General features: G+C 58.6%; 1 protein-coding gene across 3 annotated transcripts in view; it reads left to right on the top strand.

Moving 5' to 3' along the window:
• The window catches only part of SAMM50 (SAMM50 sorting and assembly machinery component), a 150,063-nt gene extending 141,332 nt beyond the window's left edge, over positions 1-8,731 (top strand). For all 3 annotated transcript variants that reach the window (XM_036252736.1, XM_036252735.1, XM_036252734.1), the window contains 3 exons: positions 3,287-3,433; positions 4,082-4,223; positions 8,530-8,731. In XM_036252736.1, coding sequence (XP_036108629.1) covers positions 3,287-3,433; positions 4,082-4,223; positions 8,530-8,575 — 335 coding nt within the window. In that variant the 3' untranslated portion in view covers positions 8,576-8,731. The remainder of the gene's footprint in view (positions 1-3,286; positions 3,434-4,081; positions 4,224-8,529) is intronic.
• The last annotated feature ends 14,995 nt before the right edge of the window (positions 8,732-23,726 follow it).

Below are 23,726 nucleotides of genomic sequence, written 5' to 3'. Positions count from 1 at the left end.
AAAAATTAATAGACGTTATTAGAGAGTAGTCTAGGTTTGTAGAAGAACTGAGCAGGAAGGACGGCGTTCCCGGTGGTGCCCACAGCGCCCTCTGTCAAAAGTACGGCATTCCCGGTGGCCCCCAGCCGCTGACGTCTGGCAGTGGTGACCACACTGCGGTGATGCTGAGCTGGTGTCCGTGCGTTATCACCAATGACACCCCGCAGTGCGTGCGTCGTGGCACAGAGCCACCAGTCCAGGGTCACACACAGGTGCCACTGCCCAGAGCCCACTGCGCCACCTGCTCCTGCGTTCCACCCCCAACTCCTGGCAGCCACTGACCTTCTTACTGTCTCCCTAGTTCTGCCTTTTCTAGAAAGTCCTTTGGAATCACGCCATGCGTGGCCTTTGCAGACTGGCCTCTTTGACTAAGGGACGTGCATTTGATGTTCCTCCGAGTCTCTTGATAGCTTGATTGCTCAGATGTTCTTGTCACCAGGTAGCATTCCACACAGTAGTCCAGTAGGGAAGGCTCCGCTCTGGCAGCTTGCTTGTGCCTGCGCCTGCTGAGGACGTCTGGGTCGGTGCCAGACAGCCAGCCTGCACCAGGGCCAGGGCGGTGAGGCTTTCCTGTGCAGGCGCGCGTTTGGGTGTAAGGTTTCAGTTCATCCGGATAAATGCCAATTGCTGAGTCATGTAAGAACCTAGCCGACTGTCTTCCAATGACTCTGCCGTTTTGTATTCCCACCAGCAGTGAATCAGAGATAAGAATAGAGTGCTTTAATATTACTTGGTATCGGTTTCAGGCACACAGTGTTAGATGATCATACTTTATGAAGTGTCCCCCGATATTTCCAGTGCCACCTGGCACCATCCACAGTTATTACGGTGTCATTGTAACGGCTTCGTATTTTCTCCCGTTGCCGTACTTAAGTCTTTTAAACAAGCTTCAAGTCAGACATTTAGACTGTTTTTTTCCTTTTGATCATGAAACAGTGTATCCGTGAATAACGTAGCTGAGTCTTGGTGTCCATCTGTGACTTATACTTTGTCACCTGATGTAGTGGAGTTGCTGGGGGAAGGAGTTGCTTGGAGGCCACGCTGCTCCCGGTGGGTGTGTCTCTGTCTGCTGCGCGGGGAGGGGAGGCCTGCTCCCCGGAGCCCCTCCAGCACTCTCCCTGTGGCAGAGCCCCTCCGGCACTTGCCCTGCGGCGGGGCCCCTCCGCACGGTGAAGCGCTTCCAAACCACCTCAGTGATGCATCTCCACTGTAAACATCTCCCCTGATTTTCTGTTTTTTAATATCTTTGTGGCTTTGATTTTATATTTTTATAAATAATGATTGTCCCATGCAGACATTTTTGTACAAAATATAGATTTTTTTCATTCGTTTTTAGAGTGCTTTACCAGCGTGTCATTTTCTTAGGAAAGTGACATAATTCATGGATAGTTTGTTGTTGTGACTCAGCACTGTGTGTGGCTCTGTGACAGTGCAGGAGTCTGCACTGGCCTGGAAACGAAGACACAGTGTGATGCCACTTACTCAGGTCTCAGGCAGCCCAGTGCTAAGGCCCTAGGGGCCAAAGTAGATTGTTGCGGCTTTTCATGAAGGCAATTTGACATTATGTATCATGAGCCTAAAATATATACTTGCCGGGGCTTTTAATAATGCCCTCCAACTGAAAACTGGAAACCCAGATGCCCATTGACAATAGAAGGAGTCAGTAAAGCGTGGTTTTGGCACATGTGGAATATTATACGGCAGTGAAGATGAACAGTCTCAGCCACTGGCTGAGTGATGGCAGGAGCGAACCTCAGAAACAAGGAGCCTGGCCCAGGGGATGCGCACTCTTTGAGTCCATGTCTGTGAGGCGTGGGGACAGCTAACCCGGCCTGTGCAGCGACGACAGGGCTGTGCTTGCACTCGGTGGGGGTGGCGGGCCGTGACTGCGGAGAGCCGGGCCCTCGGGCTGCACACCCTTTTCTTAATCTGGGTGTTGATGTGTTTGTGTGTGGAAGCTACTGAGCTATACGCTCAGGACGTATGTACTTTTGTACATACATATATATGTGTGTACGAGGAAACTCATCATAGGTTAATGCCCGCTATCAAGAAATTAGACACCAGTGTGACAATAGGTGAGGGATAGATAATTGCATTGTGGTATGTATAAGGGCTTACTCAGGCACCGGCCCCACATTTTCACAGGGCGTAAGGTGTTCAGGAAAAGTGCTTACATCCTATTAAACTAAGAAGAATGGAAGGACTGTAAGCTCTCTCTGTATATAGAAAATAGCTCACATTATTTTCTTATTTATAATGATTCGTTATCATTCACTGGATAAAAGACATCAGGATGTTAGTTATCTTTGAATGGAAGAAGTGAAAGACTTTTTTCATTTTTCTACTTCCCTGTATTTGTCAGATTTTCTGCAGTGAGGCTGTTACTTTCTGATTAGATAAAGAGAGATGGGCAGTTGCTGGGAAACAGAACACAGGCACCATCAGCCTCGTGCTGTCTGTCCTGGCTTTGTTCCTTAGCACTTCGCTATGAAGGGACCCGGGAGACCAGAGTCTTGGCAAGTCAGCGGTTCATTCCAAGAGCTAATCTCGGAGACAGCCACCCTTCCTTTTCATGGTTTGTCATTTTGTAGCGAAAGTACTAAGACAGTTTACAAACTGTATTTCGCACCAAGTATAAATATTTTAGGGGTTAGTGTTTCTTTGTTTTTTGTCACTTTAATGCTTTGGCTGTTTGCAGTTAAAATGGAACGGGTGGGGGCATGTGTGCCCTCGGTGGACAGTCACAGCACCACTTGGCTCCTTAAGAAGCAGCCTCTTCTCTAGCCACCGAGCTGGGACGCGGCTTCCTCACACAGGGAGGGGTGGGCCCTGTGCCTGTGATTCATAGCGTGGACAGCCGCTTCCAGGAGGTGCAGGTCCTGCCTCTCGTGGCCTTGGAATGTGTGCGAAGTACCGCACTTCGTTTGCCGGGGGAGGGGATGCAATCAGCACCTGGGGAAGGCGGTTGCCGTGAGGCCACGGGTTTGATTCCACGCACTTGGTAGATGGGACACATTTCTGGTTTCACTCTTTTCTAAGCCGCACTAGCATACCTGTCCAGGGAAGGCGGAGTGTAAAATAAACCGCGAGAAAGAAAGCTCACTTGCAGGGGGGCCATCGCCTCCGAGCTAGAGGAGCGGCTGAGGCCCGAGCGCTGGGCCGTGTGCGCAGCGCACCTGCGTGTGAATCGTGGGCGCGAGTCGTTCCCCATTTGTGTGACCTTGTCCTGTTCTGCCCGGACCAGGCGACTACCTGGGCGGCGAGGCGTACTGGGCCGGCGGCCTGCACCTGTACACCCCGCTACCTTTCCGGCCGGGCCAGGGCGGCTTCGGAGAGCTTTTCAGGACACACTTTTTCCTCAACGCGGGAAACCTCTGCAACCTCAACTATGGTAAGTCGGGCTCTTTGGAAAGCTCTGTGGTGCAGGGGACGGCATGTTTAAAAGCACAGTACCGACAGGTGTCTTTGAGATTATGTCGTCTTTAAGTTTAAGGACTACACCTTAAAAAAATTCCTACGGCACCTGGCACCGTGCCCAGAATAAAGCTGTCGGCTGAGTGAATGGGACACACGTGAAAGTGGTCATCGAGTGCGGTGTTGCAAAGAAGAATCTACTCATTTTCTCAAGAGACATGTCTTGACCACCTGTTGTCTGCCAGTCATTAAGGCTGTCGTTTGGCCCTGGGCCGGAGGAGACCACAGGGACGTGTCCAGCTAGGGGTCGTGAAAAGGTGTTTGGAACGCCGCACAGAACACAGGCCCTCACACTGACCTTTGGAGCAGGGCTTCCCTGGGGCCAGGGGAGGGGCCTGGCCTTCGGGCACAGGATGTGCGGGGCTCAGCTGAGAGGCGAGGCTTCTGGGACCGGGAGAAGCATGCTCCCGCCTCTCTGTCTCCATCCTGATCCCACCTCACGCTTGTCCTCGAGCACCTTGGCCTGGCCTGAACTGCCCAGGGCACAGCAAGCCAGAGCCCGGAGGCCGTGTTGGAGGGAGGACGGGCCCGCACACCCTGGTCACGCCCTCCTTTCTCTTTCCAGGGGAGGGCCCCAGAGCTCATATTCGGAAGCTGGCTGAGTGCATCCGCTGGTCCTACGGTGCGGGGATCGTCCTCAGGCTGGGCAACATCGCCCGGCTGGAGCTTAACTACTGCGTCCCCATGGGGGTGCAGTCGGGGGACAGGTAGGTGCCGGCAGTTCTCCACAGTCCCATTGCACTTCTCGTGATTTTACTTCGTATCGGACGTGTTCCTCATCTCATGGGTGGCCTTTGAGATTCAAGATTTTAGGAGAAATTGAAGAGTTGGCAAAAGATTGAAAATGTTAGTATTTTCCTCCATTGGGTTTTCTGTCTGGTTTGGAGGAAAATCTGTGATGTGTCCTGCACCTCACACTGCTTGACCCACTTGCCAGGGGGCCGCAGGGACAGACAGGCCTCAGCGATCCTGCTTGCTGGGCACCGCGGGTGTTGCCAGTGGGGACTGTGTCGGCCGGGGACTCGGAGGTCGAGGGGCAGAGCTCCGCTCTGGGCCGCAGAGGACGTGCTCCCCAGGCTTCTCTCGGCAGCAGCGGGACCCACCTCCTTGGACTGGCTCCGTCAGTAATCACCTCACTGAGCCAGGTCTGCTGGAAATGGCGTGAGTGGGCCTAGTGTGGGGCCACTGGCAGCTGCAGAGATTGATCCCAGGTGCTGTGCTATTCGGTGTGCGTGAGGATTCTCAGACACCCAGAAGTACTGTCGCTGCCGCGTGTCAGCCAGCTCGGCTGCTGTGACGATGCAGCTCGGGACGTGTTCACGTTCTCCCTGTTCTGGAGGCGGGAGGGCCAGGGCCGCGTGTCAGCCAGCTCGGCTGCTGTGACGATGCAGCTCCGGACGTGTTCACGTTCTCCCTGTTCTGGAGGCGGGAGGGCCAGGGCCGCGTGTCAGCCAGCTCGGCTGCTGTGGTGATGCAGCTCCGGACGTGTTCACGTTCTCCCTGTTCTGGAGGCGGGAGGGCCAGGGCCGCGTGTCAGCCAGCTCGGCTGCTGTGGTGATGCAGCTCGGGACGTGTTCACGTTCTCCCTGTTCTGGAGGCGGGAGGGCCAGGGCCGCGCGTGTCAGCCAGCTCGGCTGCTGTGACGATGCAGCTCCGGACGTGTTCACGTTCTCCCTGTTCTGGAGGCGGGAGGGCCAGGGCCGCGCGTGTCAGCCAGCTCGGCTGCTGTGACGATGCAGCTCCGGACGTGTTCACGTTCTCCCTGTTCTGGAGGCGGGAGGGCCAGGGCCGAGCCGCCGCTGATTTGGTCCTGGGGCCACGTGGCTGCCTGCTCGCTGTGTCCTCACTCAGCAGAGAGAGAGCAGGCGAGCTCTCTGCTCTCTCTTCTTACTAGGACACGCACCACCTCGGGGACCCCACCTTCGTCACCTCATCTAAGCCTAATTACCTCCCAGAGGCCTGCCTTTCATGGTGGGAGTTAGGGCTTCAGCATATGCACGTAGGGGGACACAGACATTCCCTGCATAACGTGGTGTTTGACATCTCGTCCCCTGCGTTTCTGGGTTGTACTCCGGGCTGTGCTTAATTCTTCATTCCGTGCGCCCTTGCACCTTGCACTGGTGGTGCCGGCTGAGTCATGGCCTGCGTCAGCGTCGGGCTGTTGAAGAAGCACTAGACCATGGTCTTCTGCCTCCCTGTGGTGGGTGAGGGCGCTTTTTAAAGGGGAGCCTCATTGGTGAGCTTTTACTGAAGCGTGAGCACGTGCTGCAGTGCTGTGTCTGTTGTCCAGGTCATGGCCGTCCACGTAGCAGCCTCTGCCGCTTTCACTCCCTCTGGAAGGCCGGTGAGGTCCTGTCCCGGCTCCCGGTGCTGCCAGAGCCCCTCCTCCAGCCTGCAGACAGCAGCTGCTCGGCCCTCAGCTCACCTCCAACCCCGCCTGCTCTCCGCAGTGCAGAGGCCGAAAGGGCCCAGCCTGGCCACGCTGAGGGACCCAGGGTGAGTCCCTAACCCGGCAGTGGGCAGGGCCCTGACTGCTCTGCAGGCTCGGGGCAGAGGGCGTGCACACCCAGGAGGCGTTGGCACACGTCGGGTGCCGGCAGGGACCTGGTCATTTCTCAGGCTGGTGTCGCTTGTGGTGCAGTCGCCATGGCCAGCTTTTCTCCAAGGAAACCGCTCCTTCCGAGGCATCCTCCCCGCTCAGGCCCCTGTGCGGCGCCGCCTGCCGGCTGTGTGGACACAGGCCTTGCTGGCTCTTGTGTCCTGATTGCAGAGACAGTGGAATATGAAAGACCGGACACTTTTCTAGAGCAAATTTTGGGCCTTGGGTAATTTTTTAGCAAAGTATCAACAAACCTTTATACTCTTGGGTAAGTGAAGCTGGCAAGTTGCTTTCTGGAAGCCTCTTCCCACCACAGGTGTGAGTGCGGGTCTCCCGGTGTAACAGCAGGTGCTCGTTGGATCTGTGCAGGGAGCAGCAGAGGTGCCCGCTGGTGAAGTCAGACAGGTGTGAGTGCGGGTCTCCCGGTGTAACAGCAGGTGCTCGTTGGATCTGTGCAGGGAGCAGCAGAGGTGCCCGCTGGTGAAGTCAGACAGGTGTGAGTGCGGGTCTCCCGGTGTAACAGCAGGTGCTCGTTGGATTTGCGCAGGGAGCAGCAGAGGTGCCCGCTGGTGAAGTCAGACAGGTGTGAGTGCGGGTCTCCCAGTGTAACAGCAGGTGCTCATTGGATTTGTGCAGGGAGCAGCAGAGGTGCTCGCTGGTGAAGTCAGACAGGTGTGAGTGCGGGTCTCCCAGTGTAACAGCAGGTGCTCGTTGGATCTGTGCAGGGAGCAGCACAGGTGCCCCTGAAGTGCCGTTGGTGAAGTCAGACATGGGCGACACAGCCATCAGAGCCTCCGAGTCTCAAACTGCCACTTGCCTCCGACCCCCCGGGCTGTTGGCAAAGGCAGGTCCTGATGCCGTGGTCTGGGTGGGCCTCGAACTGAGCACTGCTAACTCGCGGCCTGTGAAGCTGAGGCTGTGTGCCAGCCGTGCTGGGGGGGGGGGGTGCTGGCGACTCCGTGTCCCTTCTGAAGCCGTCACAGTTCCAGGGAGGGAGGGCTCGTGGTGCTCGTGGTGCCGGCCGCGTGAGAGGCCGAGCTGCACTGGGTCTTGTCCTGTGTGTGAGCCTCCCGGCTGCCCTGGGGGCCGAGGAGGAGCGGAGGCTCGCAGTGCTGCTGTCAGGTCAGGCGGGGCTGCGTCCCCTGTGCCCCAGCATGAGCCGACCAGCCCCGCCTCCGCTCCTCGAGAGCTGAATGCAGGGCGCCTTGCTGCCCCCGCCCTCACTGGGTTCTTCTGCGCCTCAGCTCAGCCGGGAGAGCAAAGGAGCTCTCTTCTCACCGACCTTGCCAGAGCTGACTGTCCAGCTAACTCTGTGCTGACCCGTCTCAGAAAAGACACAGGCTGGCGCCAGGACGAGCAGCCGCCGTTCTCCGACTGTGTCGACTCTCAGTCCAGCTGCACAAGGACGTGCACTGGACACGTTTTATTGCAGAGAGCACCGGCGTGCTCTGGGGTCTGCTGCGGCTCTGTCAGCTCCGCCTCTGGGGTGCTGCCGCGCCTCTCGGCTGCCTGGCGAGCGCAGAGGACGGCGGGCCTGGCCGCCAGCCCCTGCCTGGTCACTCCCTGGCCACTCCCTGGCTGTGGGACTTGGGGCACGTCCAGAAGGCTCTGGGCCTCCGGTCCTTCAGACTGGAAGGTGGGGTGCAGCTCCCCAACTGGGCTGCACTGTGGCTGAGGCCGCTGGATGTCACTGTGCCCTGTTAAGTCAGTACTGCTGCTGTAGGGAGCCCAGCTGAATCGACCCTTCTCCCGTAATCTGTACAGAGGAGGCCCCAGGTCACCTTTTCAGCTTCGCATCCCTCTGCAGGTTAAACTGGAAAACTGTTTTAGAGACGAATTTCAGTGTGTTTCTTCTGAAAGGAAGAAACCTGCTGTGTGCATGGCATTTGGGGACCGGAACGGACGGCAGCTCCGTCTGGAGGCGCAGGGAACAGGCACTGTGACAGCCTGGCGCGGGTCCGCGGTGCCCTCCGCGCTGGCCCACCTCCACCAGCGCGCCGTCAGCACGGGGATCGCTGACGTTGAGTGATGCTGTCAGAATTTAATGCTCATTTCTGAAATTCGGCAGCTGCCAGACTGGGGAATCATATGTGCGCAAATCAGAGATGCCGGCATCTCTGATTAGGGTCTCAGACCCTACAGAAATGGGAACAGCTGTGAAAGGTTCGCTGGCCTGTGTGGGAGGTGACTGGCCCGTCGTCTCTGAGGTCTCACGGCTCTGTCATCAGGGTCTGGCCGAGTGCGGCCTCCGGGGCCCGGCGCTGAGTGAGGCGGGCGGCGCCCAGTCAGTGACGGAGGAGCGCGAGCGGACCGTCTCCGCGGGAAGGCGCGAGCGCCCTGCGCAGTGCGCCGTGTGTGCGGTTGGAAGGGGCAGGCAGAGCCGCCACAGTATTGATTTTCTGCCCTTTTTCTAGGATATGTGATGGCGTCCAGTTCGGAGCGGGGATAAGGTTCCTGTAGCTGCCGCAGAGCGTCCTCCAGCCCTTCTGGGAGAAGCTCTGGGACGTGGCGGCAGCGTGTCCCTGGCACCACGCGTGTTCTCTGCAGAAGCACATGCCAGCGGTCCCCTGACCGCAGCCTTGTGGGAATCATGTCAATAAATTTTCAAGCCAAACATTCGGATGCACTGTGGCTATGGTTTGCTCTCCCGGGCAGGGTGACCCGCTGGCTCCCCCTGGGGCCTGGGATCTCGTGTGTGCCTCCCCAGACGGCGTCCCGTCGGACAGACCCAGCCCCTCTCCTCCCCAGACGGCGTCCCGTCGGACAGACCCAGCCCCTCTCCTCCCCAGACGGCGTCCCGTCAGACAGACCCAGCCCCTCTCCTCCCCAGACGGCGTCCCGTCGGACAGACCGGTCCCTCTCCTCCCCAGACGGCGTCCCGTCGGACAGACCCGGTCCCTCTCCTCCCCAGACGGCGTCCCGTCAGACAGACCGGTCCCTCTCCTCCCCAGACGGCGTCCCGTCAGACAGACTGGTCCCTCTCCTCCCCAGACGGCGTCCCGTCGGACAGACCCGGTCCCTCTCCTCCCCAGACGGCGTCCCGTCGGACAGACCGGTCCCTCTCCTCCCCAGACGGCGTCCCGTCGGACAGACCGGTCCCTCTCCTCCCCAGACGGCGTCCCGTCGGACAGACCCGGTCCCTCTCCTCCCCAGACGGCGTCCCGTCGGACAGACCCGGTCCCTCTCCTCCCCAGACGGCGTCCCGTCGGACAGACCCGGTCCCTCTCCTCCCCAGACGGCGTCCCGTCGGACAGACCCGGTCCCTCTCCTGTCCAGACAGCCGCATCTGTTCAGCTCCACGTGTGGGCGCTCAGCAGTGCCCTGGGGGAAGCTGGCTCAGAGAGGCGCGTGCTGGCCCAACGCGCGGGCGATGGCGGCTGTGGTCACCGTGCCACCTGTGTGAGTCACTGAAATGCGAGGGGCAGAAAGGAGAACATGTGACGTTAGGGACACTGAAGCAAAGCAGGGGCGTGTGCCCTCTGGAGAGAGGTGGCTGGGTGAACTGGACCGGTGGGGGTGCCAGGCTCTGGCCGCTGCCCTAGCACACCGCTGCCCACCGGTGGCTCGAGGTGGCACCGAGCGGTGGTGTCCGTCGGGGGGCAGAAGTCCAGGATGGGTCTCCCTGCTGAAACCGCAGTGTGGCAGTGCCAGTCCGTCCTGGTCGCTCTAGGGGAGAATCCGTTCGTGGCCTCTTCCCGTTCCGGAGGCACCCACCTTCCTTGGCCGGTGGCCCCGCCTGGCATCCTCCGTCTCCTTCACAGTCTGCCTGTCCGTCCTCCTGTGCCCCTGTGAACATGCCGGGCCCCCCAGTAGTCTGGGCCGCGCCCCTCGTGCGGTCATCAGTGCTCTCTGCAGCCTTTCGTCCCCTGGCCACGTCTGGGACATCGTCACAGGCTCCAGAAATGAGAATGGACGTTGGGGGGGGGGGGCACTACTCTCTCTAACACACCTGGTGTCTCTTAAAGTCATGTTTTGGGGTGTACTTAGTCACACGTGGGGAAAGTTTTGTTCTTTTTCTTTCTTCAAGTTAAGTTTCTTCTGCATCCTCAGGGGAAAATGGTGTCGTGTACAGATGTCCAGGGTTCAGGTGCTGCTTTACTGCGGGGTTTCTTTCCCTCTCCAAGCGGGGGCTGCGGTCCCGTCACTCTGTCCTCCTGTGACCTGTCGTGCGTGTCTGCCGAGTGAGCTTGGGGTTCAGGGACAGCTTCAGTCCAAGGACCCGCACCGTCTGGGTCGAGCCCGCCGCCCCCGAGGTCTGTCTCACCCTTATCGCATGAGCCCCAGGGACTTTGCACAGAACATGTAGGGAGAAAGTTTTACTTTCTTAATAATGGGGAACATGGGGAACTAAACGCTCCCCCTGAATAGTGTGCTTTCAGTTTTGCATGTATGCCTTTGGCCAGATAAGAAGCCCATGTAGTAACCCTGGCGAGTTCAGACCCTGAAGATTGAGAACAACAAATCCGTATAGCACAGTCTCAGACACGTGGCCTCTGAGAATCCGCCTACCAGGTTAGCAGAGAACGCGTCCTTCCAAAGAAGGAGTCGTGTGTGCAAAGGTGCGTGTTTAATCAAGTGGGGCTGGGTTATCCGGTCGCTGCTGGGGCTCCTTAACCAAAGCGAACCGGGACCCTGCCCCCCGGGGTGAGACGTGTCCCCGGCAGGAGGACTCCGCAGGCTGCCCCTCGGAATTCTGCTCGTTCTCAGGTGCACGCAGTGGGCAGGGAGAGCGTCGAGCCAGCGCACTGGGCACCGTGCCCCTGTGAAGGCCAAGCTGGCTGTGGGCAGTGGCCCTTCGTCGCTGCCACTTCAGAGCCTCGGATGTGGCGGGAAGGTCGGAAAAGCGAGAGAAATCCCTCCACCAGGTTCCACCTCGCCGCAGCGAGTCCTTGCATCTTAATTCCACTCCAGTTTTCTCTAGGTACTGAGCATCGGGGCCGGAACAGTTTGATATTTGTGTGATTAACCTCTTGTTCCACTCTGCAGTGAGCGGGCCCCGGAGCCAGCCTTTGTTCCCACGAGAACGCTGACGCGCCCCGGGCTGGTCCATCATCTTCCATCTGCAGCAGGAACTGAGGTGAACCTAATTTTCACGGTGCTCGTGAAGGAAAACCCACCGTGACATGAACTCACGGTCTCCCACGACTGCGGGGCCTTACCTGTGGCTTCGTGGGGAGAGAGAGCGCCCCCACCCCGCCTCGGCCGCGCGCACCTGGCTGCCGTCTACAGGCCCCAGAACCAAGGGCAGTGGAGGAGGCCGCACCAGGGGGATGGGCCACCCGGGCGTCCCGCACACCTGCAGCTCTGCAGGCCCAGTGATTTCTGAATTTGCTTTTTATTTTTTTTAAAGGCCAGATAAACGTGTTCCCAGGGCAGTTAGTGTGCTCACGTGCATCGTCTGTTTCAGGCTCACCACGGAGGAGGGAAGAGAGGATTCCTTAGTCTGGAGAATGGTGTTTAAAATCGGGGGACCGCGCTCAAAACTCACCTTTCACCCTGGCCGGTTTGGCTCAGCGGTTAGAAGGTCGGCCCGCGGACCGGAGAGTCCCGGGTTTGGTTCCCACTAAGGGCACGTACCTCAGTTGCAGTTTGTCCCCGGCCCCGGTTGGGGTTGTGAGGGTGGCGACCACTTGATGTGTCTCTCTCACATCCATGTTTCTCTCTCTCTTTCCCCCCCCCTCTCCCTCCCGCTTTATCTGAAGATACATGCAAAAATGTCCTCGGGTGAGGATAAAAAAACAAACAAAAACTCAACTTTCTAGCTCCTCTTAAACAGTTGGTTCTGGAAACAGGCTTCTTTTCTCCCCGCAGCCAAGGGCTGGAGCTGGAGAGGGTGTTCCTTCAGCTGGTGTCACAGGCCGGCTCTGGGTGCGTCGCTCGTCTGCGTGCCCCTGCCTGCGGCCGATGACAAGAGGGAGTCTCTGAGCGTGTCCCAGGAGTAGGCGAGTTTGGGAGGATAACGGAGCAGGTGGACTGAGGGCGGGGCGGGGTGGGGTGAGGAGGCACTTGTGACTTTCTTCATGGCATTTTCCTGCCAAGGAAATTACTGCGCTCCTTTGCTGAATCGTTAGGTAACTTTCAAGAACAGAGTGTTCATGCAGAAGGAGAGGCAGCATAATCTTGCCTGGAAAATAAATAGTAATCATTTTTGAAGAGAAAGCACGTTCTATGAGGAGGCAGGTGCAGTCTTGGGGTGCGGGTGGTCTCGCCTGAGATGGTAAATGTGATCCAGAGGACGGTGTGAGCAGGGGAGAAACTTCGGCGTTTCCCGGTTCGTTGTCTCCCGGGAACGCGGTAAAGACAGGAGATCGGGCAATTTGGCATGAAAGGCAGGCATGTTCGACACGCACACTCAGGGAGTTCGAGAAGGGAGCTGTGGACGCCGTCTCCCTGCCCTGTGCAGTCAGACCAGTGTCTCGTTTTTGAGAACGAACACGGTCTACCAGGGGGCCAGCGGCCATCCCGGGCGGTCTGTCCCAGCGGCCATCCTGGACGGTTTGTCCCGTGCTGGACTTGTGACTTTCTTCATGGCATTTTCCTGCCAAGTAAATTACTGCGCTCCTTTGCTGAATCGTTAGGTAACTTTCAAGAACAGAGTGTTCGTGCAGAAGGAGAGTCAGCATAATCTTGCCTGGAAAATAAATAGTGATCATTTTTGAAGAGAAAGCACGTTCTATGAATTTGGACCACTGCGAAAATTATAGCCTCTCCCCCCAGTGCCCTCCCCCCCCGACACTTTTCAAGCAATCAGTTTGTAATGGAGGGAGCTTTTCTACATTTATCATGAGACAGGTGTGCTGGTGAACTGGAATATTCTGACTTCGCGCGGTTGAGACGGTGGCAGGCCGGGTGCATCCATCACTGCAGTGGGAGGTGACCTCCCCACGTGGAGTCAGACCCAAATACCGTCACTTTGATGTGCTTCTCCCCAGAAGTTACCGCTCATCTAACACAAGTCCCCTGTAACACCAGAAGGCAGAGCCCCTGCTAGAACAGTGAGAACATCATAGCTGGTGCGGCCTTGACGCTGAGCCTGGGGGGTGAAACGGACGTCCTTCCTCTCCCCAGAAGTGCTGGGGTCAAATGGGGCGGCATTTCCTGAGAGGTCAGTGGAGCGAGTCAGGGTCGACTGGAATCCATCACTCCACTTTAACCCAGAGACGCGAGCCCGGCGCCTCCAGCCGCAGCCGCTGCCCGGGAAGGACTGCTTCCAGCCTGTCCCTTCCTGTCCACCTCCACCACCCGGCCTGGCCAGGGCTCCTCGTTTCCTGTCCCTCGGAACACAGCCTCCTCCCGGCTCCTCTGGGCTCGGGAGCAGGAAGCTGTGTGCCAGAGGAGGAAGGGCGTGTGCTGAGCAGTCAGAGCGGCCTCGAGTCTCCACACACATGTGAGGCGCTGGGCTCGGAGCGGAGTCTGGCCTCCTTTATCCCCAGAGTTCCCTCGGCATCTCATGTCTGCTCCTTCTACTTCATCCCCGCCTCACCCTACTCCCCGCCCCTGACGGTCCTACCAAATGACCTTCCAATGCCCTTCAGGTGCCAGGGGCTGGGCCTGTTTCTGCAGGGGGCACCCCCCTCCTGAGCCAGCTCCTGCCCAGCCTGGTGTCCCCTCCTGGGGGGAGCCGGTCGGCTCTGCGGTGGGTCTCGGATCCAGCTGAGTACTGGAGGACCATGTCGGTCCTAGTCTGGGGTGTCAGAAAAGGCTCTTCTCCAGAAGTGACTCAAACTGAGGCCCGACGATGAGGGAGGGGTGAGCCAGCGGCGAGCGGTGGAGGGAGCAGCATGCTTGGGAGGGGGAGCAGCATTCTCGGGAGAGGGGAGCAGCATTCTCGGGAGGGGGAGCAGCCTGCTCGGGAGAGGGAGCAGCCTGCTCGGGTGGGGGAGCAGCCTGCTCGGGTGGGGGAGCAGCCTGCTCGGGAGGGGGAGCAGCCTGCTCGGGTGAAGGGAGCAGCCTGCTCGGGAGGGGGAGCAGCCTGCTCGGGTGAAGGGAGCAGCCTGCTCGGGAGGGGGAGCAGCCTGCTCGGGAGGGGGAGCAGCCTGCTCGGGTGAAGGGAGCAGCCTGCTCGGGAGGGGGAGCAGCCTGCTCGGGAGGGGGAGCAGCCTGCTCGGGAGGGGGAGCAGCCTGCTCGGGAGGGGGAGCAGCAGGGGGGGGAGCAGCAGCGGCAAAGCCTCCGCAGGAAGGAACGGGGAGCGCCGGTTTCTCCAGACACCGGAGGAGGTGCGCGTAACGAAAGGAGGCGGTAAGGGGTTGTTACTGAGGCCGACACCTCCTCCGAGCTGGAGACCGGGAGAGCCCTTGGGGAATTCATCCCGAGGCCCAAGGCCTGGGAACCCGGGAGCCGCCGGTGTGAGTCCAAGCTGGTGGCAGGGAAGCCGAAGGGACATGTCCCGGCTCAAGCAGTGAGGCAGGGAAGGTGGCCTTTGTGTCCCTTTCGGCCCTCAGTGGATTGGGTGCGGCCCACCCACACTGCAGTCTGTCTCTGTCACTGTCCCCACAGGAGGCACCTGTGTCTGTCTGTCCTGTTGGTTCTGCTTCTCTGGAAGCCTCTACGCACACACTGGCCCTCCCTGTCCTCGGGTCGAGGATGAGACTCTAGCCGGCTGGAAAAGGCCTGTCCCCTTCTCTCATCGGAGAAAATAAGCCAATAGGTCCCACCTGGCTGGTTTGGCTCAGCAGTTAGAGCCTCGGCCTGTGGACCAAACAGTCGAAAATCAATGGAAAAATATCCTCGGGTGAGGATTACAAACGAACCAACAAACGGGATGATTGCCATGGATGGCCACGCCAGTCACCAGGCAGGAACACGTGTCCGGTGCGCAGATGTCCCCTGCGGGCTCAGGTGTGCCGTGGCTGTCACGAGGTGAGCGGCCTGAGCGGACACCTGGCGCCTCCCTGGGCGGCCCTCGGTTCCCCTGCATGACCTTCTCCTGCTCCTGTCTGGCCAGTCCCGGCAAAGGGGCTAAACATCTGAAATAAAGTTCAAGGAGAATGGATCTCAAAGGGTCCTGAAAGTATTTGATTCGATAAGATTCTTGCTGCTCACTCACCCCAGAGTCCACAACTGACTTCCTTATGAGCTCTGAACACTGAAAATCCTTCCTTTGCAGTCAAGGTGGAGAAATGCAACAGTTCGTTAAACATCGATGATGATATTGTCTGCTAAAGTGCACTTTCCATGTCACAGTTTCTCATTTACAGAAGAATTTTGAACATAGCGCAGAGTTCTCACCCCCCACCCCCATCCACCCCCTGCTATTACCATCTTCTATTAGTCCGGGTACATTTGTTACAGTTAATGAGCCCGTGTTAACATGTTACCAACTAAAGCCTCCACTTTTCTCAGATTGCCTTAGTGTTTACCGACTGTCTTTTTCTTTTTCTCTTGTTAATCCTCACCCAAGGTTATCTTTTCCGTTGATTTTTAGAGAGGGTGAAAGGTAGGGGCTGAGAGGGGAGAGAGGACGAGAGAAACATCGATGTGAGAGAGACACGTCGATTGGTTGCCTCCCACACCTGCCCTGGCGGGTCAGGGATTGACCGTGCAACCCAGTTACGTGCCCTTAACTGGGACTTGAACCCTTGACCCTTCAGTGTGCAGGTCAACGCTGTCACCACGGAGCCATGCTGGCCAGGGCCCCACTGTCCTTTTCTGTCCTGGGACCCACGGGACATTTGTCGCGTTGCCTTAGCGCCTCTGGGCTGTGATGGTTTCCCTGACAGTCCTTGTTTTGATGACCTTGACCGTGGTGAGGGGGACCGGGCAGGAATTTGGCAGGTTGGCCCCTTCACTGGGATTTGCCCGGCACTTCTCCGTGGAAACAGAATATTTACGGAGTTAGGGTTTGAGGACCACAGAGGTGAAGTGTCGCTCATCACGTCCTGTCAGGGGACCTGCTGTCCACACGACCGGTCACTGCGATGTTGACCTTGAGCACCTGGCCGAGGCGTGTTTGTCCAGCGGGTTTCATAAGGGCCGTTGTTCCGGGAGACACTGGTGGGGGGGAGGGCGCGTTCCTCAGTGACGGGTCTGGTCCCGTCTCCCCGCCAAGCTGCCTTCTTCGCGGAGGACGTGGAAGCGCAGAGGCCGGGGAACCGGCGCGACGAACGGTGGCCGCAGGCAGAGCGGGTGGGCGCACTCGGGGAGTAGCAGCGGCTCTTTCATCGACGCCGCCCGGACCCCACGGCTCCCCCACGGGCTCCCCCACCACACGGGCTCCCCCACGGGCTCCCCCACGGCTCCCCCACGGGCTCCCCCACCACACGGGCTCCCCCACGGGCTCCCCCACGGCTCCCCCACGGCTCCCCCACGGTTCCCCCACGGGCTCCCACACCACACGGCTCCCCCACAGGCTCCCACACCACACGGGCTCCCCCACGGGCTCCCACACCACACGGCTCCCCCACGGGCTCCCACACCACACGGGCTCCCCCACGGGCTCCCACACCACACGGGCTCCCCCACGGGCTCCCACACCACACGGGCTCCCACACGGGCTCCCACACCACACGGGCTCCCCCACGGGCTCCCACACCACACGGGCTCCCCCACGGCTCCCCCACGGGCTCCCACATGGCTCCCCCACGGGTTCCCACACAGGCTCCCCCACGGGCTACCACACGGGTTCCCACACCACACGGGCTCCCCCACGGCTCCCCCACGGGCTCCCACACCACACGGGCTCCCACACGGCTCCCCCACGGGTTCCCACACAGGCTCCCCCACGGGCTCCCACACCACACGGGTTCCCACACCACACGGGCTCCCCCACGGCTCCCCCACGGGCTCCCACACCACACAGGCTCCCCCACGGGCTCCCACACCACACGGGCTCCCCCACGGGCTCCCCCACGGGCTCCCACACCACACGGGCTCCCCCACGGGCTCCCCCACGGGCTCCCACACCACACGGCTCCCCCACAGGCTCCCACACCACAGGGCTCCCCCACGGGCTCCCACACCACACGGGCTCCCCCACGGCTCCCCCACGGGCTCCCACACCACACGGGCTCCCCCACGGCTCCCCCACGGGCTCCCCCACGGGTGGCCGGGGCCTGGGTCCTGGGGGCCTGGACCCTGCAAGGCCTCCGAGCTGGGAGCCCTTCGGCTGCCTCGCGGGGCGTGGGAGATGTAGTTCTGAAGGGAACAAGGTCTGAGTAGACGCACAGGCAAAGGCTTCTGGGTAGAGAATGTTCCAGGCTCCGCGTAGGCGCCAGGTCAGAATCCCGCGGCGGGTGGGAACCGCCCCAGCGCCGGCCCCGCGGGCCCCGCGGTGGGGGACCGTGTGGGGCGCAGCCCTCCGCCGTCTGGCCAGTGTTCCGGGTCGTTGGTAGCTGAATTCCAGCCAGACTGGGCGTTTGAAAAGGTTCTTACTTCTTCAAGGAAGATGACTGTTCTTACATTAAAATCTGCAACAGTGGCCACGGGTTTTTTTTTAAGCAGAAAGTTGCCAGGAAACATCACTCTTTTGTTGACCTTTTTTAACCGATTAACAATATAGAAGCACCCGTGGCTCTTGGGCCCTTACAAGACAGGCGGCATCTGCACTGTGGGCGCAGTTTGCTGAGCCTGAGGTTCGGGAGTCTGGAGCCCAGAGGCTGGTCCTGGGGCAGAGAGGTGACTGTGGGGCGTCGGCATCAAATCCACGTACCCGCCCTTCACTTGTGACAACCTGCCATGGTTCCGGTTGTGTGTGTGTGTGACCTGGTCCCAGAGCGTAAGCAGGCACCGTGGTGATTGTCGAGTGAATGAGTGAATGAATGAGTGAATGAACGAGGGAATGAATGAATGAGTGAGGGAATGAATAAGTGAGTGAACGAACGAATGAACGAACGAGTGAGTGAATGAGCGAATGAATGAACGAGTGAATGAATGAACGAACGAGTGAGTGAATGAGTGAACGAACGAACGAATGAACGAACGAGTGAGTGAGTGAATGAATGAACGAGTGAATGAATGAACGAACGAGTGAGTGAATGAGTGAATGAATGAACGAGTGAATGAATGAATGAGTGAGTGAATGAGTGAATGAATGAGTAGATAAGGTGAGCACCCAATCGCTACCCAGTGTGATAAGCTATAACGGAAGTGCTCCCGGGGGGTGGAGACACCAGGGAGGAGGAAATCACCTGCTGGACTTGGGAGAAGTGACCAGTTGCAGGGTCCCTAGGACAAGAGGATGACTACTGGCCAGTGAGGCCTGAGGTTTGGGGCTTGTTTGGGAGAACTGCATCGGGTGGGGGGGGGCGGTCAGGAGGGCCTCATCCTCCAGGCCGAGGGGAGGCTGGTGGCCTTGGGACGCCTTTGACAAGTTAAGTCAGAGGGGCGGTGGCAGATGTGGGTTTTATTTTATTTTATTTATTTATTTATTTTTGTTCAGGTAGAGTGGGAGGGAGAGAGAGGAACAGAGAGAGAGAGAGAAACATCGATGCGAAAGGAACACATCGAGTGGCTGCCACCCGCACGACCAACCAGGGCCGGGGACAAACTGCAACCGAGGTACGCGCCCTTAGCGGGAACCGAACCCGGGTCTCTCAGGACCGCAGGCCGACGCTCCAACCGCTGAACCAAACCGGCCAGGGCCAGATGTGGGTTTTAAAAAAAATGTTTTTTAAAATTGATTTTAGAGAGAGAGAGAGAAAAACATCGACGTGAGAGAACATTGATTGGCCGCCTCCTGCATGCCCCCCACTGGGCATCGGGCCCACAACCTGGGCATATGTCCTGACCAGGAATCGAACCGGTGACCTCTTGGTGCAGGGTCGACGCTCCACCACTGAGCACACCGGCCGGGGCCAGATGTGGGTTCTCCGGGTGGGGAGATCTTGTGCTGGTGAGAGGTGGTGTGTGACTCAGGCTCACAGGAGGGCGGGGTGAGACGAGGAGGAGGTGGGACCAGAGGGCTCCGGGCACAGCTACAGGTCTGGGGACGGCAGAGCCCCTGGTCCCCGTATCCCTGGCGGGGGCTGAATTCACCAGGAATGGCAGAGCTCAGTGCCATCCAGATACATGTGGTCACCTTTGGGGCACAACTCTGCTCCCTTGGGACTGGGTGTGGACTGGACACTGTGAGGAGGGGACTGCAGTCACTCCAGGGATGATCTATTTATTCATTTATTTACTTTTGTTGTTTGTTCATGCTCACCTGAGGATATTTTTCTCGTTGGTTGTTTTAGAGAGAGTAGAAGGGAGGGAAGGAGAGTGAGAGAGAGACGTTGATGTGAAGGAGACACATCAGTTGGTTGCCTCCCACACGCGCTGTCGGGCTGGGGATCAAACCTGCAGCCCAGGTATGTGTCCTTAACTGGAAATCAAACCCTTGACCCTTGGGTGGGGGCGGGGTGTGTGTGTGTGTGTGCTCTAACCACTGAGCACACTGGCCAAGTCAGTCCAGAGATGATTTACAAACCGGTGTGTGGGCTGCTTTCCCTTGACCACGGGGTCCGTCTCCCAGGCCCCGGAGTGAGGCCCACATGGAGCCCAGCTGCGCCGACCTTGGACAGACCTGAAGGATTGGAAAGAAATGAACCTTGCGTCTTCAGGCCCTGAGCACTGGGTCCTTGTCACCACAGCCTGACCAGCCTCCCCTGGTTCACAACAAGTCAGGGCGGGGACAGGAGCGGGTGAGTGGGAGGATGTAGCTCGAAGTTAGTGTCCGGAGGGGCCTGGCCCTCAGGAGGGTGTCTGGGCTGGACATGCGAAGTCGGGGTCATGAGCTCAAAGGGGCCTCGAGAACCTTGGGCATGAACGAGGGTCCCAGGGAGAGCTTCGAGGGCGGGCTCCAGGGCAGGCGCAGCCCGGGCGGGCAGGAGGAGAGGCCGTGCCCGCCCTCCTCGGCCCCGGGACGCGTGTGAAGCGGGTGGTGTGTGTGTCCTGGGGCCACCGTAGCCCAGCACCGCCAAGTGAGGGGGAAACAACAGACTGGATCCTCTCAGCGCTGGGCCGGAAGTCCAGAGACAAGGTGTCGCCGGCCAGGCCCTCTGCAGGCTCTCGGCCCTCTCTTGGCTTCTGGTGGCGCCTGGGACCCCGGACGTGGCTCGGCTCCCGTTACCTCCATCTTCACCAGGAGCCACGTTGGACTGAGGTCTGAGCTGACGGCTCACCTGAGCCAGTTACACCTGTCAAGACCCTGTTTCCAAATAACGTCACAGCCCCAGGGACTGGGAGTTAGGACTTCAACATGGTTTTTGGGGGAAAACAATTTCGACCACAACAGGTGGTCACCATGTCACATGCGGCAGGAAGGACTGAGCTGTGACCCCTGGGCTGGCCCGAGGCAGCGGGATGAGCAGCCTCATTGAGCACAGGGGCAGCCGGGGAGGGGGGAGGGGAGGCGGAGGACAGACCGTTCTTTCAAAAAAGGCATCGGGAAGGGAGGAGAGGTGGACGGGAGGGGTCAGGATGGGAGAGATCCTTGTCTCTGGAGCCTCATTGGGTGACAGTGCATCTTTTACTGAAGAGAAGCTGGATTCGAAAGGGGGACCCAGTCAGTGGAGGGGACGACTGGCCAGCCCCTCACAATGGCCCCTCTGTGCCCGGCTGGTGCAGACGGCCCTGCTCCGCACTCAAGGGGGTCTGCACCCCCTCCCTCTCGGCTCCCACCAGGTCTCCCTTTCCCGAGAAGGGGGAGGAGAAGAGGGGCCAGCACACGATGTTTTAGAAGTAACTGTTTGACTCAAGTAGGTGAATGATTTAAAAATATGTTGCGAAGCTCGGAACACTGGGCTGGCCCTGTGTTGTTTCTGTGCTGAGATTGGAGCCGTGTCCTGAGCACGCTGAGGTTCCAGGTGGAGTCTCCTCAGCATCAGAAACCGCAACACCTTCAAGACGTGAGCGACGTTTCCGGCCGGCGAGGTCTTATCCCAGAAGCCCACGGTGACACCTGAGGACAGCAGCAGCCTTCCCGCTGGAAGGGACCAGAAGCGAGGAGGCAGGGGCTTCGAGGGGGAGGGGTGTGGGGGGATGGGCGGAGTGGGGGAGGGGATTGAGAAGTGCCACCTCCTGGTCATAAACGAAGTCCCAGGATGTAGTGTGCGGCACAGGGAACAGTCAATAACATGGGTGACAGATGGGTGATCACTCTGTAAGGCATGTAAATGTCAGCACAATGTGCACACCAGAAACTAACATAATGTGGTGTGTCAACTAGTTAAAAATACATTTAGAAAGAAGGAATGCAGAGTCTCGGGCCCAGCACACTCTCCTGCAGGAGAGCTGTGTGCGTCAGACTGAGAAATGCGGCGGGGGTGACCTCCAAGCAGTGGGGTCCCTTCACACCTCCTCCGAGACTGGAGCCCAGGTCCCCCGACAGGCCCGCACACCCCTTCTCCCCTCCACTCCACAGGATGGGCACAGGAGCAGCGGAGGGGACAGCAAAGCTTTGTTTCTGAAGATTCTCCCGTGTTTCCCCGCCACCTCTCTCCTGACCTGAGGGCAGGTCACTCTTCGTCACTACACCTGTCACCTGGGCGGCGGATAGGAGAGGGAGCCACGCTTGACGTGCATCGATTGGTACAAGCTCTTCTGCATGGGTGCAGACATCACGGTCACCCCAGGGACCGCCAGCAGCCTGCTGCAAACACTGACCGAGCTCTCGGTTCTTGCACAGCCCATTTGGGGTACAGAGGTGTGGCCTGTCTGCGGGGGAGCACACACCCCAACAGGGAGAAGGGCCACAGTGGGGTCAGCGGGGAGTTGGAGGCAGCTGGGGGAGGGAGGGCGGGGCAGGGAAGACCTGCACCCCTTCTGGGAGGCCGGTTCTGTCCCTGGCTCAGCGGGCTCTTCGCTCCCTCCAGAGGCCGCCAGTGAATTTCTTCCACTTGGTGCCGGGTGCTGGCTGCAGCCTCTGACCCTCTGCGCCCCCTCTGGCTCTCTGGTTAACCCTTTTCTGCCTCTGGAAGACTATTTCTTCTCGCTTTATCCACTCTCTTCCCTGTCCCCCCCCACGTCTTCCCTCTCACCGCGGTGCTGGTTCGTTCCATTCCCTTAGAGGCAGGGCCCGATTTATTACGGGTCTCAGATACACGCCTCTTTTGAAACGTGTGTTAAAGTAGACATGATGCGGTTTACCCTTTCACCCATCTTGGGTGTACAGTTCAGTGGCATGAAGTCCATTCATCTCCAGAGCTCTTCGCCACGTAAAACTGAGACTGTGCCAGTCGACACCAGCTCCCGTTCGTCCTCCGGGTCCCTGCAGCCCCCCACTGTCTGTCTCGAGGCCTGTGGTTCCTCTAGGAACCTCCAGCAAGTGGACCGGCACGGTGCCTGTCCTTTATGTCCGGCTTATTTCAGCTGGTGTGACGTCCTCGCGGTTTATCTGGTGTCGCAGGTGTCAGGACCTCCCGTGTACGTCACGTGGGCTCCATCCTTTCATCTGCCCATGGACACTGGGGTGCTTTCTGCCTTCAGAGGCAGACTCTTATGACTCATCAAATATTTACTGGATATCTGCCACTCGCAAGACCTACGGCTTCGAGGACAAAGACTCGTCCTGCATTTTCCTTTCAGGTTCTGAGAAATGTACAGCGGTTAGCTGGACGAAGAGTGTTCTCGGTGGCGGTCTCCTTGGGCTGGACCCTTTGCAGATGGCCCACCCTGAGGGCAGGGCTTGGCTACTGCTGCCTAATGCTTCCCGGAGAACTCAGCTCACGTGCTCACGGCTCTCCCTCCGTAATCAATATTTAAATGGCACGATGATTGGAGAGTCCCCCGAGCCTACATTTCACTGACTTCCTTGTGAATTTGAGTGCGGACCGTCGGCGGGTGTTGCACCACGGAGTGAGCTTCGGTAAAAACAGGCCCCTGATTCGATGTGCTCGCAGCGGCTGGGCCTTCTGGTTGGTGGGTACGAGGCAGACCGCCACGGGCGCATTTCCTTGTTCAAACTGTGCGCCTGAACGAAGAAAACCTCGCCTCGTTACATGACTGTTTTTACCAGTGATTGTGGTCGGCCTGAGCGCCACTTGTTCAATCAAACATATTCTGAAATCAGTTCTTCCTGCTACGGAAACATCACGTTGCTCTTTCCGGTCCTGATGCAGAGGTTGCGTTCCGATCAGCCTCCCCTGACACAGGACCTGAAAGTTGGGCTTCTGTAAACGTTCACATGTATGTAAAATGTGCGTGTGTATGCACACATAGGTGTAAAATGCACACTCATCTGTGTCTGGGTCTTTTATTTTAAAATTTTAAAATTTTTTATTGATTTTAGAGCGAGGGAAGGGGTAGGGAGAGAGAGACAGAAACATCAATGAGAGAGAACATTGACTGGCAGCCTCCTGCACGCCCCCCACTGGGGATCGGGCCCACAACCTGGGCATGTGCCCTGACCAGGAATCAAACCGGCGACCTCTTGGTGCAGGGTCAACGCTCAACCACTGAGCCACACCATCTGGGCATTTTAAAGCTTTTTTTATTTTTTTGTTTTTAAATCCTCACCTGAGGATATTTTTCAGACAGAGCGGGAGGGAGGGAGAGAGACACACAGAGAGAAAGAAACATTGACGCGAAAGCAACACATCAACTGGTTGCCTCCCACTCGACCCCAACCCAGGCTGGGGACTGAACCCAACCGAGGTACGTGCCCTTGGCTGGAATCGAACCTGAGACTCCGGT

This window comes from Molossus molossus, unplaced genomic scaffold (genome assembly GCF_014108415.1).
Source record: "Molossus molossus isolate mMolMol1 unplaced genomic scaffold, mMolMol1.p scaffold_m16_p_10, whole genome shotgun sequence".
In the NCBI taxonomy this organism is placed as follows: domain Eukaryota; kingdom Metazoa; phylum Chordata; class Mammalia; order Chiroptera; family Molossidae; genus Molossus; species Molossus molossus.
This window is presented reverse-complemented; position numbering and strand designations above follow the sequence as displayed.